We start from the raw sequence: 19,265 nt of genomic DNA on the forward strand, positions 1-19,265 counted from the left end.
TTTTTTTTTTTTTTTTTTAACGGAGTCTCGCTTTGTCGTTCAGGCTGGAGTGCAGTGACGTGATCTCGGCTCACCGTAGCCTCCGCCTCCCAGGTTCTCCTGTCTTGGCCTTCCGAGTAGCTGGGATTACAGGCACATCCCACCACACCCAGCTAATTTTTGTATTTTTAGTAGAGATGGGGTTGGCCATGTTGGCCAGGCTGGTGGTCTTGAACTCCTGACTTCAAGTGATCTGCTCACTTCAGCCTCCCAGAGTGCTGGGATTACAGGTGTGAGCCACCGTGCCCAGCCTTTTTTGGATGGAAATTTGTCTTCAATGTATTTACTGCTAACTTCCTGGCCTCCTTAAACAGAGTCCATGGGACATAGTCTACATTTCCTCGATGACTCAGTTGTCAATACCAGCATCGATTATTATGTAATTTCAGAATATAGTGATGTCCTCAGGGGCTCGAGATACACAGGACTGTAGAGGGTAGGGCCCGCAAAAATGACCCCAGAACAGAATACTTCCCCCATTCTTGGGTGCGTTTCAGGTTGCTTGCCCTCTCCCCTTGCTGTTGCTGTCTTCACCAGACTGTCAGAAAAACAAATCCTGGCACCTGCAGCCAGGTACCCACAACACTACGGGGCCTCCTTGTGATCCTTTCCCTCACCCTTGGCCCACTCTTTCCAGGTCCAGAGGCAACTCTCCCCACCTTCTCTACCTTCCCCAAGTCTCTCATTTTGCCTCCTCCTTGGTGTAAATTTCTCCAAAAGCAAAATGAGAGGTCATCAGCAAGAAGCCCTTTCAGCTCAGACTCCCACTCAGAAAGTGATTTTCACCTGCCTCCACCCTAACAGGAGTCTCAGGGGGATCATGCCTCATGCCTGGGGTAGACCCCTTGCTCTTGGCTCAGGAGCTCCCTCTCTTTTTCTGCTATCCAAACCTTTGCTTCCCCAATTAGCCAGGATCTTCAACCCTTTCCTCTGGACTAGATTCTTCTCTACAAATTATAGTTAAGCCTCTCCTTAAATAAAAAAAAATTTTTTTTTTGAAACAGCATCTCACTCTGTTGCCCAGGCTAGAGTGCGGTAGCACAGTAATGGCTTATTGCAGCCTCCACCACTCTAGGCTCAGGTGATCCTCTCATCTCAGCCTCCCAAGTAGCTAATTTTTAAAATTTTTTGGTAGAGATGGGGTTTTGCCATGTTGCCCAGGCTGGTCTCAAACTCCTGGGCTCAAGTGATCTACCCACCTTGGCCTCCCAAAGTGCTGGGGACTACAGGTGTGAGCCACCACTCCTTGCCAATATAATCTTTAAAAAGAATTTTTTTTTTTTAGAGGCAGAGTCTCCCTCTGTCACCCAGGCTGGAGTGCAGTGTCATGATCTTGGCTCATTGCAACCTCCACCTCCTGGGTTCTAGTGATTCTTATGCCTCAGCCTCCCAAGTAGCTGGGATTATAGGTGTGCACCAACATACCCAGCTAATTTTTTGTATTTTTCATAGAGATGGGGTTTCACTATGTCGGCCAGGCTGGTCTCGAACTCCTGGCCTCAAGTGATCTGCCCGCCTTGGCCTCCCAAAGTGCTGGGATTACAGGTGTGAGCCTTACATTAAAAGCTCCCCCAGCCCATCCTAATCGAAGTAGCACCATTTATTTCCCACCACACTACCTAGCTCCCCATGCCCCTCCTCACCTTCACTCCCTCTTCATCTCACTGAAAACAGGCTTCCATCTTTCTCTCCACTGTCTCAGTGAAATGATGAAACAATGGCATCTAATGGTCAGAGTGAGAGGATTCTTCCCCAACTTAATCAGGGACTCTTCTGCATCTGATTCCTGACGCTCCCTTACTGAGACCCCCTGTTTCTTAGTTTCTGGGTCTTCTGGAAGGTCTCACTCTCATTGTCCTTTGCTGGGCCCCCTAACTCTCCCTGTCATTTAAATGCTGGTGTGTACTGGCCGTCTCGTCTCTACTACAGCAATACAAGCTCACTGTTAAGAACTCAACCAGCATAGGCACAGGCCCATCTACAGCATAGGAAGAGGCTATTTCTACAGCCTCACTACCAACTACACAGAAATGACTACAACCTGGATTTCCAATTTTTAGCTTCTTTTCTAATCTCTAGGACCATATTTCTAACCACCCACTGGATGTGTCTGGCTGGAGGTTGCCAGACACCATACTCAGTAGGCACAAAATGAAAACCATCATCTTGTCTCACAAACAAGCTCCTCCTCTGGTTTTCTTCTGGGTCAATGAGGGTACAACTCTCTGCTCAGGGACCAACTTGAAACCTGGCCGTTCCCACAGATCCCTCTCTCTTCTTTGCTCCCCCAAATCCAACTGGAGAGAATTAAATCCTTTATGTTCTCTCAAATATCTCTTGAATCTCAACACACTGCACCTCCCCCCATCCTTACCCTCCGCTGGGACCTCACCTGGTCTTGCTTAGACTATTATGGCTATTAAAAAAGCCTCCTGAGCTCTCTGTCTCCAGCCCTTTTCTTTCAAGAATTTTCCATTCCCTTGTTTTTGTTTAAAGAGGTGGGGTCTGACCATCTTTCCCAGGCTGGAGTACAAACACTATTCACAGGTGCAATCATATCTCATTGTAGCCTCAAACTCCTGGGCTTATGATCCTCCTGCCTCAGCATCCCCAGTAGCTGAGACTATAGGTACGTGCCACCGTGCCTGGCAATTCATTTTTTACACAACTTTCAAAGTGTTCTTAAATGCAAATTTCGTTCCTTCTTTAAAACCCTTAAATGATTCCCTATGTTTTCAGAATAAAATCCAAACTCCTTAGGCAAAAACTTGTATGTCAGGGAATCTTTTGCCTCATTCTCTTGCATTCTGATATTTGCAGCCTCATCGACAACCAAACAACTCAACATTCCTTCAACTCACGACAGTTTCCCATAACCTCTTACCGTGCTAAACACTGCAGGTTAATGTTCTGAGGACCTCGTTATTTGCCAAGAACCAAGACAGGGGTGTCACCTCCTCCATGCAGCCTTCAGTAACCCCACTACCCACTAGGAACAGTAGGAGCTCCTGTACTCTCACTAGATTCTTGCACATACTTGTCACATTGTAACATGATTGCCTGTTTGAGTGCCTGTCTCCCTAGATGATCTTTGGGGGCAGGGACCATGCCTCATTCATCTTTGTATCTCCAGCACCCAGACGGTGACCAGCACCAAAGAGGTATTCAATAAACACAGAATGGACAGATAAACAATGCCTCGTGGTTGTCAAGATGCCTAACTTACCAAATCCTCTTCTTTGAAAGCAGACATTTCAGCTTGAAAGAATTGTGTATGAAAACAGAGTACGTCGACCCAAACTGATAGCCTTAGGGGACTCTCCTAGGACTTCAGCGCAGAAGCTTATGCCTCACCTTCTATGCTCTTAATGACTCAGAGACTCCTTCTGTTGATTTGTTGGGTCTTGGTCCCTGTTCCACTGGAGTTGAGATCTGAGTATGAACCCCAGCTTGGGAATTCACTTTGGGTTTTGCTAGCTGCTTTCTATCACCAGCTACCTGGAGTCTGCAAGGGTCAACCTGATCCCTCATCCAAGAACAGAACCAATCCCAGCCTGACAGCCATGAGTAGGGGAGAGAGGAGTAGTGGCCCGTCAGCCCCCATCAGCCTCCCAAGTCTCCCTGGTGACATTTATTGACCCTGGCCCTCAACAGTCCTCTGCCCGCCTGCTCAGTTCTTGCTTGGGGCCCAGAATGAATCTCTGCTGGTAAGAGGGAGGAGGTGGTACCGAGGGCACATGGAGGGCTGACACCCCTGAGCTCCTTGGCCACTGGCAAAGACACTTACACAGACCCACGGGTGCTTGAGAGCCTGGTCAGCTGTGATGCGCTTTGCTGGGTTTATGGTCAGCATCTGGTTGATCAAGTTCTTGGCTTCAGGAGTTACCGTGTCCCATTCTGGTGATGGGAACTAAGGAGCAGGAACAGGGAGAGGAGGAGTATGATATTGGTGAGCTTCACACCCTGAAACATTGGCTGTGTCTTCAACTCAACTCCTGTAACTGGGATACTCTGTGGTACCTAAAGCTGTGACCAGCAGAGTTGGAGAAGCCCTGGGGCTATCCCAGAACCTGTGTCAACTTAAAGACTGGGAAAGACAGACAGAATAGTCATGGTTAGAATGCCAGAATATCAGATCAGAGCAGGAAGGGGACTCCAACATTCTCTGGTTTAAGCCCAGCTCTCTACTTAGGAGGGAATAGAGGCTCAGCAATGTGTCCAAGGTGCCACTGCAGTGGAGGGAGTCTCCAGGCCTTTTGTCCCTGTGTTACACAGCACACTAATGAGGCTGCTCCATTCTTTGCAAGTAAAGATCAAAGGACTTCAGTGGGCTCCTCAGTTTTAGTTACAAAGAAGGCTATGCAAAAGAAAGTTGCTCCCTGGGACATAGGGTGGCAAGAATTGGGCCCTGGATGCCCGTCCCTGGGTCCTCAAAGTCCCCTGACACCCCCTGTATCATGTGACACACTAAACAAGCCTGCTCCCTTGGACAAAGCCCGAGGAGCAGGACATCTGCCCTTCCTGGCCTGGCTGCCCGGCTCTCTGGTCCTTACATCATAGGCTCCAGCCTTGATCTGCTGATACAGCTTGTGCTGATCCTCATCCCAGAAGGGAGGATAGCCCACCAGGAGGATATACAGGATGACCCCTACGAGACAGAACACACAGGTCATGGGGGTCAGTCGCCTACTTCCCTGAGGAACCAAGAAAAGCCATGCAGGGCTCAGAGCCACCTAGAAAGGCAGGGGCCATACCAGAGACAGAAGTGGATGCCAGCCAATAATGCTATGCTAACAGCCCCTCCTGCTATGCCTCACACTTCACGTCACCAAGTCACACCAGGGATTTCTTTAGGCACAACCCATCCTCTAGGGCGTGGGCAAATCCCTCTCCAAGAACGATACCATGTCATCCCAGAAGCACTCAGGGAGGAGAGTGTGATGGGAACGGCCCTCCCAGGGGCACTAGAGCAAACACCGTAATTTCACATACACCAGGCATGTATGTGTGACCCGCAAGGAATAGCAATGCCTCTTTCTTGCCATCATTGGAAGTTAAGGGCCCTTAACAGCGAAAAGCTGAGAGCGTGGAATGGGCTTACCGCAGGCCCAGATATCCACAGGTTTTCCATAGGGATCTTTCCTCAAGACCTCAGGGGACAAGTAACCTGGGGTTCCAGCAAAACCTGTAGCAGAAGAGAGGGCAGAGGCATACTGAACCCACTTTCTCTCTCGTTAAATCCACACCAATCATTTCCCCCAAGTCCCTTCTCATTCCTGCTGCTTTTGCTACATAAGCTCCCAGCACATGGGCAGCAAGAGCTGACAGGCTGGGCCTCTTGTAGTGCCTGGAGTCTGAACCAGAGGGCAAAGCCGTATGCCTACCAAGAACTCCAGCTCCTTCCCAGAGGCAGCAAGAAAGCAGTGCTGACAACAGCTAGACTTGCTGTACTGAGTCATGTAGGGCCAAGAGAGATCTCTGCACCCTCCCACCCTCTGCCAGTCTCTGAGGAGGCCAGGATCATTAAGGGTCTGGCTTCTAGTTCTAATAGAGGAAGGCAGATCAGGAAGAGGAGGAAGGGCAGGGGCTGCATTCTGGGAAGACAGGGTTACCCTTACCAAACCAAGCCTGCTGCTCTCCCTGTACTTCGATGGCTAGGCCAAAATCAGCCAGCTTGACAGCGGCACCCTTGCATTTACTCGCCAGCAGCAGGTTCTCAGGCTGCAGAAAGAACAGAGAGAACCTTGTGAGCACCCACCCTTGCAGCCCAGAGGGAGCCTAGTTTGGACCTACGCAGTACCAATATCTGGCACCAGGTGGCGCCAACACTTCATGCGCAAAGGCAAGGAGGTGGGCCTGGGTAGTACCTTCAGGTCCCTGTGGACGATGTCATGCTGGTGGATGTGGTTAACACTCTCCAGAATCTGATGTATACAGTGGCTAAAAAAGCAGAAGGAAAAGAAATGTCAGTGCAGGGTTAAACCACCTCATCCACATCCACAACCACATGCTGCAGACTAAGGCATGTGACAAGGGGCCATGGATTCACAGAGAATCACTTAACAGCCACTGGAACCTTAGACTCTGCACATCATCTTGGTCAACCTATTTAAAGAAAGAGGAAACCAAGGCCCAGGTAGATTCAATGGTTTCTCTGGGATCACCGCTAGAATGAGTTCACCTCACCCCCTTTTGACTGGAAAGGTCTAACACAACCAATTCATTTCCAAGAGATCAGGAGACAGCCCAGAATGCTGAGGAAGATGAGACTATCCAACCCCTTCCTTCTTTCTCTTTCTCCATATAGTAACTTTGTTCTTGGAGAAAAGGCTCGTGCTGGTAACTTAGGAAGGAGAGTCCAACTAAACAACCTGAGCTACTTTGGGGGTGGGTGCACTCATTCATTTCCCTAAATGTTTATTGAGTGCCTAGGATATGAAGATGGACAAGACCCAACAGCTGCCCTGAGGTTTGGCACCCAGTAAGGCAGCTAAAACAAGTACCTGGATACCTTTAAGAAACAATTTACTTGAGAGCTTCCAAACAGGGCACTTGAGGAGCACTTCTGATGATTTTGCATAGAGAAAAAAAACCAAAGTTACATTATTTTATTTATTATTTTATTTTTGAGAGAGGGTCTCACTCTGTTGCCTGGGTTAGAGTGCAAAGACGTGAACACAGCTCACTGCAGCCTTGACCTCCTGGGCTCAAGCAATCCTCCCACTTCAGCCTCCCCAGTAGCTGGGACCACAAGCATGAACCACCATGCCCAGCTAATTTTTGTATTTTTTGTAGAGACAAGGTCTCACCATGTTGCCCAGGCTGGTCTCGAACTCCTGAGCTCAAGTGATCCACCCACCTTGGCCTCTCAGTGTTGGGATTACAGGTGTGAGCCACTGCGCCCAGCCACAGTCACACACGTAAGTCAGACTGTCCACATTACAAACCATCCTGCCATCCCTGTCATCAAACTCCTGGCAGGGAGTGGGGGCAGTCTAGAGCAATGGTTTTCAACTGGGAATGAATTTGCCCCTCCACCCCCACCAGGGGACACTTGGCAATGCCTGGAGAAATTTCTGGTTGTCACAACTGGAGGAGGGATGCTCCCAGCATTTGGTGGGCAGAGGCCAAGGATGCTTCTAAATGTCTGCCACAGTGCACAGGAGAGGTCTCACAGCAAGGAAGTACCTGGCCTAAAACGTTAGTAGCACCAAGGCTGAGGCACTTGGCCTAGAGCATAGACCCCTGTCATCAGGTACTATCTGGTATACTGAGCACATCTGCAGAGCATCCCGGTGTATTTGGCTGGGTGGCCTGGACTTACTATTCCTGAAATCTGATGCTGGGGATCCCACAAGAACCAAGGGGTCGTACTGGGTCCCTGGGGGCTGAAACTTGGGCCTCTCCATAGGACACAGCCCAAGAGTGGGCCACAGAAACTTTAAGACGGAGCTATAGAGGCGAGTCTCCACAGAGATGTATAATTAGAACACAGCCGGGCTAGCAGGGAGCGCCTTCTGGCCAAAAATGGCAAAAGTGCGAAGTGTCCCAGCAGAGCCAGGCCAAGCCCACTGGTACAGTCACCCCCCTCAGGGCCCCCTCCCTACAGCTCTCCCTCCTCCCCGCAGGCTCCCTGAGCCATCACTGCCTCCTCCGTCTCAGAGCCTGGTCCTCCCCTGCTGGCACTGGAATTCATCTCCCCACTTGAGAATTCTTCCCGAGGCTGAAGCATCTGAAGTTGATCAGCAAACATTGGCCTCTCAGGGTTGAGAAATTCGTGAGGAAGCTACACTCCCCCACTCTACAGAGGCAGCCAGAGCTGCCACATAAGCCAGATAAGCTGCAGGCAGGATGATCAAAACCAGGTTGTAGGGACATCACCCTCCGAGAAAAGCGAGGCTGGGGGAAGAGCCAAGGCGGGAAAGGCAGGCTGAACAGGCGCCTCAGAGTGTGGGTGAGGGAGGCACCAGGGATTCCAGGGAGGGCAGAGGCTGAGGCATGTGGCCGGGGAATGGTCCTCAAGTTGGAGGAGCCCCATGGCAAGGCCGGTCATGGTGGTCTAGGGACAAGGTGACAGAGGCTGAAAGTTCCCCGGGGCTCTCTGGTTGGATTATTACCTAGAACTCTCCACTCCCTCAGGATAGAAATCATCTTTTCTGCACCTCTGGATCATGCCAGAGCCTCAGCACAGTGACTTGAGAACACTAGAATTTGTCAAAGGACAGAAAAGGGCAGAGGGGGACATTGGGCATGGTGGCGAGTATACAGTACTGCAAAAAGAAGTATTTCTGGGGTCACAGGGTAAAGGAGACTTGGAAAAGCTTTGTCAAACATTCATCTGGAAGTGATTTTTTGGGTGTGAGGGGAGGGGGACGTAGTCTCACTCTATTACGCAGGCTGGAGTGCAATGGCATGATCTTAGCTCACTGCAACCTTCGCCTTGCAGGTTCAAGTGATTCTCCTGCCTCAGCTGCCCAAGTAGCTGGGATTACAGGCACACGCCACCACACCCAGCTAATTTTTTTGTATTTTTAGTAGAGACAGGGTTTCACTACGTTGGCCAGGCTGGTCTCGAACTCCTGACCTCAAGTGATCCAACTGCCTCGGCCTCCCAAAGTGCTGGGATTACAGGCATGAGCCACTGCGCCTGGTTAGGAAGTGCTGAATTTTTTTTTTTTTTTTTGAGACGGAGTCTCGCTCTGCCGCCCAGGCTGGAGTGCAGTGGCCGGATCTCAGCTCACTGCAAGCTCCGCCTCCCGGGTTTACACCATTCTCCTGCCTCAGCCTCCCGAGTAGCTGGGATTACAGGCGCCCGCTTCGTCGCCCGGCTAGTTTTTTTTGTATTTTTTAGTAGAGACGGGGTTTCACCGTATTAGCCAGGATGGTCTCGATCTCCTGACCTCGTGATCCGCCCATCTCGGCCTCCCAAAGTGCTGGGATTACAGGCTTGAGCCACCGCACCCGGCCCGGAAGTGCTGAATTTTTAACTTCTAATATCACCCACAGTATGCAGCCCTAGCCCAGGTCAACAGAATCTTTCTCCAGACAAGGGCTATTCTCATCTTCCCCAAAGACTATTCAAACAGGCACAATGCTGGCCCCCAAAGGTGGCCAAAACTTACTTCAGTCTTAAACTCCAGAGCTACACTTGAACTCTCAGGCCCTCATCCTACCTGGCATCTGCTTCACTGTAGTACTCTCTGGCCACAATGTCTTCAAACAGCTCCCCGCCGGTAACACTGCAACCAATGGGAAGAAGAGGGTCAGAGGTGGAAAGGGTCCCTTGACCAACCCCAACGTCCACGAAGAAACAGAGTCACCCTGTAGAATGGCTTTCAGAGAAATCCCAACTCCCCATGCATTTGATGTGAGAGCTCAGTACACACTCGATCCTTCAGTGACACCCGGATTCTCCTTGAGGTATCATGGGCCCTCCCTCCCTTCTGGACATTTCTTTTTCCAAAATCCACAGATTCACTAATAGGCAGAGATGAAGATACAGGGATCTAAGAGAAAACAGTCAACCTACCCCAAAAGTCACAGCTTTGAGACCAACATAAACACTAAAATATCACTGCCCAGGAAGGACAGAGCTACTACTGAAGTTGAAGAGTAATGAGACCAATGACACAGACCCAACCCTGAGAATCCTGGAGAGGAGTGTCCAGGAGGTGAAGAGCCACTTTTAAGACATTAAACCACAACCAGCGTGGAGGAGAGACCCATTCCAATGGAGCCTGGTTTCCGACTAATGAAAGCTACCTCTGATTTCTCAGGATTTTAAAGGTCATGCAAAGAGCTGTATTTTATTTCTTCACTAAGGACAGCACACTGAGAAACAAGACAAAGGCATCTGCACAAGGTGTGCTGCTGAACAGAAGTGCGAGAGGAACGCTGTCCTGGGATTCAGAGCCCAGGGGGACGCTGGGGGAACATGGAGACCCCCTTGGTGGGGGCAGTAATCTGCCCCAGTCAAATCCTTTCTCTCGGACAAAGGAGGGGGCCCTGGGCAGAGGCTGGAGAGCCTGTTTAGGCCTCTTCCTGAGCCTTCATTTTGAGCCAGCTGGAGGGAAAGGCCCCCACACCCTCAGAAAGTGGCACTTACAGGTCAAACACGAGGTAGTGAAACCCTTCTTCAGAAATACTGTCATGGAGGCGCACTGCAAGAGAGGAGATGGGGACAGAGATTAACAGAGAGAAAACTCGGAAATCCTGGGCTTCTCCTCCTCAGTAGCCCCGCCCCTGCCCCATCCTGTCAGGCTCACAGGGCTCTCCAGAAGGAGCAGCGTGGGGAAGTGGAGACATGCCCAGTGCCCCCAGTGCAAAGCTACACAGCCTGCGAGCCAGTCTGGCGCTCTGGTTGCCACCTCAGACTCAGGCAAGAGAGAAAAGCTTCATGGCTAAGAAGTCAAGATGGAGAGAAGCCAGAACCTTCCCAGAGGGCTGGTCTCCGAGAAGGTGGTTCTGGCATATGATGCACGATGGTGAGATGCAGCGTGAGGAGCACCTAGCAATGTTGACGGCAGGGGACAACAATGACCAGATGGGACAGCCAGAGAGCTCTTCCAGAGCAGTAAATGGGAGCAGAACTAAGGGGAGGGGAAGAAGGTGGAAAGGCAGAGCTCAGCAGGAAGGCACGTGGTGCAGGATAATGGATGGCGAGCCTGGAAGGCCACGCACACATTCAGGCAATGACGACAATAACAGTTTATTAAGTGCTTTCTATGCCAGGCCTTGTGCTAGGCTCTTGCATACATTACTGATTCTGCAAGCATTTATTGAGTGCCTATTGTGTGCTGGACCCCATGCTAGGTAGTGGGATTGAGGAGGAACAGACACAGTGCCTGCCTTTGAGGAGTTTATTATTCCTTTCGACCACCTGAGATGAATGTTATTCCCATTCTATAGATGAGGGCACCAGAGGCTCAGGGACATAAAGTCTCTTGACAAAGGCCAAAGAGCTTCTAAGTGGTGGGTCAAGATGTGAATCCAGTGCTACCTGACCCCAAAGACTGTGGTCTACACCACCGCTTCCCGTAAGAAACGTGGGGCAGCCCCCATATCCACGCAACAAAGCCCTGGCATCCAAAAGAAAGACCACTTACAAATGTCCCTAAAGCAGCATCGCAGACAGGTCCAGGAGGGCGCCGCAGGAAGAAGACTCGGGCGACGCACCAGCTGTGAGAAAAGGCTGGCAGGCGGAATCCCTCCCCGCTCCCCGCCTCCAAAGCTCTTGGGCAAAAAACCAACCTGAAGTCTTCTGAGGTCTCCTCTTCAAGTTTCTGCCCACAAAGCCACCTCTGGGTTAAATGCCAACTCCTGAGCATCATTCTAACGCAGACACAACTCCGCTTTGGCTGACTGTCCTGTCCCTCCCCTCACCTGAACTCTCTTGATGGGGAACCTCTGTTCCAAAGGCCTCCCTTGGTTTGACCTTTGCTCCAAGCCTTGGCAGTTACAGGCGTACCTCATGGAGCACTTTAGGAATGGCCTGACACCAAACTAACTGGTTCAGTGCTGGGAGACAAAGAAATGGCCATGTCTCTTCCTGGGTGGGCCCTGGCTGCTTCCGTTTCCAGTGTCACACATTTCCTCAGGGCTGAGGTGCTTCCCTTTGTCCCCTCCCCACGAAGCAAGATCATTCAGAAAGCAAAATATACAACCCAGCCGGCGCAGTCCTGAGGCACTGACCACCACTATAGCCCCCTTGTTCTCCTCCCTTGATGACTGAGGACTCCGAAGCCTGCCAGGGCTGGAGCCAGGGCCTCAAGACTGTTTCCACCTCCCATTACCTACACTACCTGATCTGATCTAGTGACTCAACCCCAAAAATCCCATCCCAATCTCAGTATTTCTGCGAACAGGATCAAAGGCGGGTGATACTTCCAATATTCCTCCTCCTTAAAACATTCTCTCCTGGGTAAACAAGATGCTTCCCTAGGCCTGCAGATGACAGAGGGGGCTTTTAGGACAGGAGGAAGGAGCCAGCGCCAGGTCCCTGCCTTCCTCCCATAAAAACTAGCCTGGGCACACTCCATGTACACTCCATCAAGTGCTCTAAAAGTCCTGCCACTGCCTCCGTCCCACTCACTTGCGCACCTCTGGTCTAAGTCGGTGCCTCATGCTGAGTCTCGCGGCAGCTGCTGCTCCCTCGCTTCCAAAAGGACTTTCCACTTAATTAAAAATTTGCTATTAAAAAGCATTAAAGTGTGTAATACAAATAATCTCCTGGAAATCAGCTGTCCCAGAAGCTACAGACCAGCTCCATTAGGGAGGTGACTAACAGCAGCAGCATGGGGAGCTAGCAGGATAGCAGGTGTGATGCTGACAATCATCTCAGAGAAGTGGAGCCGCTCAGCTCTGCCTGGGCCTGGCGCTGAGCCCTCCCTCAGCCAGACCCCCACCCCATGCCCAGCATCACCCCATGCCCCACACCACCCTGCCCCCACCCAGCAGAGCAAGGCCAAGAACAAGGCAAGAAGTGCAGGCACCCAGGCCTCTGCCTAGACATGGAGTCATTGGCGTCTGCCCTTCTCCAGGAAGGCCACACACAGAGCCCAGGTGGGAGGAAGTCGGGGAAGGGAATTAGAAGAGAGGAGCAGCAAAGGAAGACTAATCCTTTCAGGCCACCCAGCGGAGAGAACAGCTTTGATGTGTGCCCCAGAGCAAGGCGCCCGCCAAGACAAGGAGGGATGGAGGAAGCCATATCCGAGTAAGACTGCTATCGATATTTTTTTGAATTTGTAAAGAAATTAACAGGGCACTGAAGACAAGAGGAGAAATGACTGTGCCATTCTAAATGCCTGCTTAGCAACAGCAGATTCATTCTTTCTTTTTTTTTAAGAGTCAGGGTCTCACTATGTTGCCCAGGCTGGGCTAGAGATCCTGGTCTTGAGCCATCTCCTGTCTCAGCCTCCTGAGAGGCTGGGACTACAGCTGTGAGCTACTGCACCCCATTAGATTCTGATAATAACAATCTAAATCTAAGAACTAACACTTAGTTGAGCTGTCCCTGTGTGCCGGCATTGTTCCATGGGCTCCACGTGCATTACTGTATTGAACCCTCGCACCAACTGCGCAGGGTAGCTACTTACATACAAATAACCCCATCGGACAGGAGAGGAAACTGAGGCTCCATAAGAAACCTGCCCAAAATCACACTAAGCAGCGGAACCTGGACTTGAAGCCAAGACAAACCAACATCAAGATTCCTGATATTGCAGTTGCTTGGGAGTCACCTTCTCAAACTCTTAGGCAAAGGAACTCTAATCTGTCCCCCCTACCCCTGGCCATTCTGACTGGCTAGACAATGTCCACTGGGCAGCTACCCTGGAGCAGGCGAGGCTGTACATGCTACAAATGTGGCCGTGAAGAAGATGAGCCGGCCCTGCCACCTGGAGCTGCCAGGCGAAGAGGGAAGACAGGCTTTAAACCAGCAATTACACAAATGCGTAACTAAGCACAACTGTGTCATGCTGTGAGGCAGGAGCAGAGGGACTATGGATGCGTAGAATAAAATAATCTGACACCCAGCCTGTTCCAGAGTAAAGACAGAGCATGAAAGCCAACAAGGGCCAGGCCACGTCTATCGACAAGAAGACGTGGGGAAAGGAGTATAAAAGCATTTACTGCATTTCAGCAACAAACCTAATTGCTGTTCTTTAAAAACCATGAAAGACAGAACAGGCCAAAACACCTACAAACCTTTACTTGATATTTCATGTCTTCAAGGACTGAGATAGCCACAACCCAAATGTTGTGGCTATTTCCAATTCTTTAAAAACCACCCAACAATATGCCACATTTTAACTAACAAATCTTTCTCCAAAAAGCACTGAAAAAGTGTTGCTGTTAAAAATATCTGCAGCAATAACACAGTGGGAAGGAGGTCCTGTTGCCATGGGGGCTTGTGGGGGACTGAGCTGTCCCCCAAGAGTTTGCTGTGGCAGGGCTCCCCCCACCCCCACCCTGGGGGCAGGGATGTAGGAACTGCACAGTCATGATTCAATGTTTCTTTTTATTTGCAACTGTTTCTTTGCTACACTTATTGTTAGCTGAATGGGTACTAGGCTCAAGGATAAATGGTCAAGCTTGAATAACTTGTGAACTGAGTCCAGGCTGGGGGTCTTGAAGAGATCACTTCTAGGGGCTGGAATCTCCCTTTTCATCATCTCCCTCCTAGCCTCCTTTCCTGGCTGAACCCTTTCATAACAACTACACGAAGGGACCCAGATAACAAAACACAGGCAGGCACAGAGGAGTTAAATAACTTGCCAGAGGTCATAGTTACTAATTAGCAAATCCCAGATTCAACCCCCAAATCTGGATGCGACTCCAAAGCTGCAAACATTGGCTTCTCCAAGTATAGACCAGCATGCGGACCAGTAGCATGAGCATCAGCTGGAGACTCAAGTCCTACCCCAGACCCCCTGAATCGGAATCTGAATTTTAACATGATCCCTGGTGAGTCATAAGCACATAAAAGTTTGAGAAGTGCTACTCTAAACCACGATGCTAGACTATGATCCAAACTGCTGGGGCAGCTCAGCACCAAGGAAGACAGAGTCTATTCATTAGAGGACTTGAGAGCAGGGAGCAGGCAGATCACAGGTAGAACAGACTTCATTCAGACCTCAGACTTCACACCAGCGTCTCCTCCTCTCAACTCCCCACTGCTGGCCACACTCCCAGCACCATTTGGAGTTCAGCAGTGTGCCTTCCACCCAACAGGCATTTTGTTGTTTGTTTGTTTGTTTTTAATTAATAAACTTTATTTTCAAAGCAGTTTTAGGTTCACAGCAAAATTGAGCGGAAAGTACAGGGTGTTCCCAAATACCCGAGAGAGAGCGTTCCCAAATACACCATGTGCCCCCACCACACACAGTCTCCCCCACCATCAACACCTCCCACTGGAGTGGTAGATTTGTTACCGTCTATGAACCCACATTGACTCATCATCACCTAAAGTCCAGAGTTTATATCAGGGTTCACCACTCTTCCAACAGGCTTTTAACTCCTGGGACAGAATATCTAGCTATTAAGGGGAAACAGCATAACAGCATGGCTGGCCCCTAGCACCAAATGCCCCATCTGAATTCAGTGCTTCCGAGTCTGACCGCAGCCGGGGCTGACCACGTGCTCTCTGCTCTAGCTTCCTCGACTGTGCACTGCTCTTGGGCTGGCCCGTTTGTTTCCCTTTGGGATGGAGTTCAAGAGGCCAGAGCCAAAAGGGTCACAGTTCTGAAGGACAGCGCAGTGGAGAGAGGAGAGGAATAGTGAATTAGGGGCACAAAATTGCCTCCTCTCCTGCCACAAGCCAGGTCCAGATCCATGGCAACCGCAGCCTCCTGGACCTGCAGCTCCGCCACATCTCCAAGAGCCCTGGTTCCCACCGGATGCTGGAGCTCCCAGGACACAGTCCTGACTCCCACTTCCCTCTGCCCACCCTCAACCCCAGAATCGGTCCTCGGACCAACCTCCTTAGGACCTGGGAGCAATCATGAAATGGAAGCACAGTTCTAGGAAATCAGAGGCCAACATAGTGACTGTGCCCGACCTGGCCTCTAAGCAGACGGCCAGGATAGATGGTCTCCGCCTGCCTCCATTCTGAGCCCAGGGCAGATGGTGAAAGGAAACGGCTACCAAATGAAGTGAAGTCTAAGGGGTAAAAAAGTATGTATTTAATTCTAGAAATAAATAAAAAGACGCCTAGGGCTTTTTTCTGCTAGAATTCTATTTTGTCCTTCCTGTTAATTTCTCAATTGTCTTCATTATACCCTGACCCGTCGGTGGTCAACCCACCTTCGTCATGGGTGATGCGGACGTGGTTCTGCCTCCCGCATCACTGACCCCTAGCTGCTGTTCTCCTGCCTACATGAGGTCAGATTATCACTGCTGTACCAGTTGGTCACAAGGAGCATAAAAGAAAGGAAGTTACCTTCCTCAGATATTGAGACCCAGGTCTGGAACATCAAAATGCTTCTGGGCTTATGGGTGGCTTTAGTCACGCACATGCTTTTTCTTCCTGCTCTGGAACTTCTAGGTCAGAGGTCACAAGCTTGCAAGGCCTACAGGGGCCCAGGTGGGCAATGCAAATGTGAGCTCATAGTGGGTGACAAGGACGGTGGCCAGCGGGCTGCAGGGGCAGGCACTGCTCCCCACAGCTCCTTCTCGCCATGCAAGGTGGGGACTCAGCAGAGCTGAGCCTTCTGACTGGAAAGGCAAGGGAATAGATTTTTTTTCTTCAAAATGTGAAATCTCATTTTTAAATATTGGCAAATAATGAAAATATTTTTAGACCACTAAGCCAGCCAAGCAAAACATGCCTGAATCCATGACTGCTGTTCTAGGTGTTTCCCTCTGTGGGCCCTCTCCTACCCAGGGCAACACGTCAGTCCCCAGTGCACTATTTTCAGGTAAAGGCCTAACCTCAGAGACCACCTAGGAGCTCCAGTAGTTCTGAGGCCAGGAACCCACCAGCTGAGAGGTGCTGGCTCTGCAGAACACACTGCATCAGGCAGAGCCGGATCGCCACCAGCCACGCCAATCTGCTTCGGGTGTAATCCAAGCTGCTGATTGCCATCCACAAAGCCCTGCACAGCTGACGTTCTGACTACCTCAGAGCTGCTCCTCTCCCAGAGGGCTAGAGCAGGACCTCAGCCTTTCCCTGACAGAGCTCACTTTGAGTGTTCTAGCCCGAGACCTAGGAAGCCAGGGGCTGGGTAGCTCTGAAGGAAGCATCAGGCTTCAGCAAGTCACCTCACAGCCCTGGCCGCCAATAGAGCAGAGCAGGCGGCCTCCGGGGCACGGTGGGAGCCCCGATATTTAGGCCATGCCTGAGGAGCACAGAACACGTGTTGTCTTTTGTGATGACTCAGGGCTTTTAGGGAAAACCTAGGAGATGCTCCTTGCTCTGCCTCAAGTCAACACTGGGACTTCTGCTCAGACACTGCAGCCAGCCCAGCTTCTGTCCCTTCTGCAAGGAGCACCAAATCAGGGCCAACACTTTTGGCAAAGACGGTTTCAGCTGAACAAAGTAAAACTGAGCCCGAGTGGGTTGAGGCAGGCTTTAGCACAACCAACAATGTTCTCTTGTCCCCCAAGTCAGGGTGGGAGCAGGGAGAAATCCTCTTTTTTCTCCTTCCCCATCTGAGTGGTTCCTGCCATCCCTTCTCCAGAGAAGCCAGGCGAGGGGGCAGCTTGCTTTCCTGGCTCTGGGGAATACAAATGGGAGCACCATGGAAACCCCCAGAGTGTGCAGGACACTGCAGCAGGAACAAAACTCTTTCAGGTCCACAAACAAAATCCTGACCCTTTCATGAGGGCTGTGGATGGCCCCTGGTGAGGGATGCTGGCAGGCTAGGAGCCCGGAACCTCACACGCTGAGGACCCTGGACCTCAGCCCAAAGACAGAAGGAGAAAGGGAAGAAATAGTGTCTGAAACCTATTCTGATGCCTCACACCCCAGCCCTGAGAAGGTGCCGCAGTGATGCAGATACTCAGGTCTCTAAACTAGAATGCCCCAGAATTCTGAGACACAGTTGCTATCCTGCTCATGTAAAAACAGACACCAGGTGAAGGTCCACAGACAGAGGTGATCCCACACACAAAAGCAGTGGATAGCTGTTCTCCCTGCTTCTACAAAATACCCACAAAATGCTCCATGCCCAGGCACTCACCGATGTTTGGATGTTTCAGAAGTCGACATATCCGAGCCTCACGTTCTAGTTTCTGGTGATCTAAAAGCAGAAGAGAAAAAATAAAAGCCATCAACCATCCATTCTCCTTGTGGTCACCTTGTTATTCGTATTCCTTCAGTTCTTAGGTACTAACTATGCACTTGTAATGATTTGCTGAAGTAATGCAGCAAGTCATGGCAATCCTGGAGACAGCTTCTTTTCCTTTCATTTTAGGTCTCACTGTCCCTCAGGCAGGAGTGTAGTGGCATGATCGCAGCCTCAAACTCCTGGGCTCAAGCGATCCTCCCACCTCAGCTCCTGAATAGCTGGAACTATAGGTGCCAGCCACCAGGCCTAGGCCAGATAGTTATGACCACCTTTTCCAGATGAGGAAATGACTTGAGGGTTTGCACACTTCGAGCCAGTGAGCAGCAGAGCTGGGATTTGAATCCAGGTCTTCAACTAAAACTCTGGTGCTCTTTCCACCACAACAGGGTTTCAGTAGCCTAGGGTGTCCAGAATCTCTTTTTTTCTTTTTGAGATGGAGTCTCATTCTGTTGCCCAGGCTGGGGTGCAGTGGTGCCATCTCAGCTCACTGCAACCTTCGCCTCCTGGGTTCAAGCAATTATCCTGCCTCAGCCTCCCAAGTAGCTGGGATTACAGGCACACACCACCATGCCTGGCTAACTTCTGTACTTTTAGTAGAGACGGGGTTTCACCATGTTGGCCAGGTTGGTCTCGAACTCCTGACCTCAGGTGATCTACCCGCCTCGGCCTCCCAAAATGTTGGGATTACAGGCATGAGCCACCGCGCCTGGCCCAGAATCTCTTTCTTGTTAGGAATACTAACAATAGCTAAGTTATACTGAGCACCTAATATATACTTGGCACTGGCTAGGGGTTTTGCATATATTCTCTACATAGTCCTGATGGCAAGCCTGAAACATAATGATGCTGACAATAAAGAGGTTGATGATCAAGACAATGATGACTTAAAATAATAATAGTTAACATTTATTGAGAGCTTACTTCTACACCAAGCAGCTGCCTCTTTTAATTTATCCTCATAACAACTCTAGGAGGTTGGCATTAGTATGATGCCCATTTTATAGAAAGAGAAACCAGGACACAAATCCTGCTTCTCCCCAAGGTCCTCTTGGCCACCACTGCTGTGAGCTTTGACCTCTTCACATTCAGACGCCAAGATTACTCGGTTTTGGTGGAATAACCAGAAATCCACAAGTCCCCAGATCCAAGTGAGCTGCGTGGGTCAATTCCTTCCACAGGAAGGCAGAGCTCCAGTACGTGGGAAGAGAGGATGCTACTCACAGCACGGAGGCCTCACAGCCCTCCCCCACTGTCCTTCCCTCTTTCTACTTGCTGAAATCCTGCCAAAAGTCACCTCCTTCATGAAGTCTTCCCTGCTCCTCTCGGTAGACTGTGACTTCTCCCTCCTACTCCACCCCCCCAATTTCCCAATGCACTTCTCACGATTCTCACATCATATATTACATCAGTTATCTTTCAGTTGCAAGCTCTTCGAAGGGC

General features: G+C 50.4%; 1 protein-coding gene across 1 annotated transcript in view; it reads right to left on the bottom strand.

The window, feature by feature from the left end:
* The window catches only part of CAMK2G (calcium/calmodulin-dependent protein kinase II gamma), a 46,050-nt gene extending 35,466 nt beyond the window's left edge, over positions 1-10,584 (bottom strand). Inside the window, exons 1-8 of the mRNA XM_011928291.1 lie at positions 10,305-10,584; positions 10,145-10,199; positions 9,213-9,278; positions 5,907-5,979; positions 5,658-5,760; positions 5,141-5,224; positions 4,593-4,687; positions 3,827-3,949 (exon numbers count right to left, since the gene is read on the bottom strand). Of these exons, the coding sequence (XP_011783681.1) occupies positions 3,827-3,949; positions 4,593-4,687; positions 5,141-5,224; positions 5,658-5,760; positions 5,907-5,979; positions 9,213-9,278; positions 10,145-10,199; positions 10,305-10,344 (639 nt within the window). The 5' untranslated portion in view covers positions 10,345-10,584. The remainder of the gene's footprint in view (positions 1-3,826; positions 3,950-4,592; positions 4,688-5,140; positions 5,225-5,657; positions 5,761-5,906; positions 5,980-9,212; positions 9,279-10,144; positions 10,200-10,304) is intronic.
* Positions 10,585-19,265: the final 8,681 nt, after the last annotated feature.

Source organism: Colobus angolensis, unplaced genomic scaffold, assembly GCF_000951035.1.
Source record: "Colobus angolensis palliatus isolate OR3802 unplaced genomic scaffold, Cang.pa_1.0 Scaffold12, whole genome shotgun sequence".
Lineage (NCBI taxonomy): Eukaryota > Metazoa > Chordata > Mammalia > Primates > Cercopithecidae > Colobus > Colobus angolensis.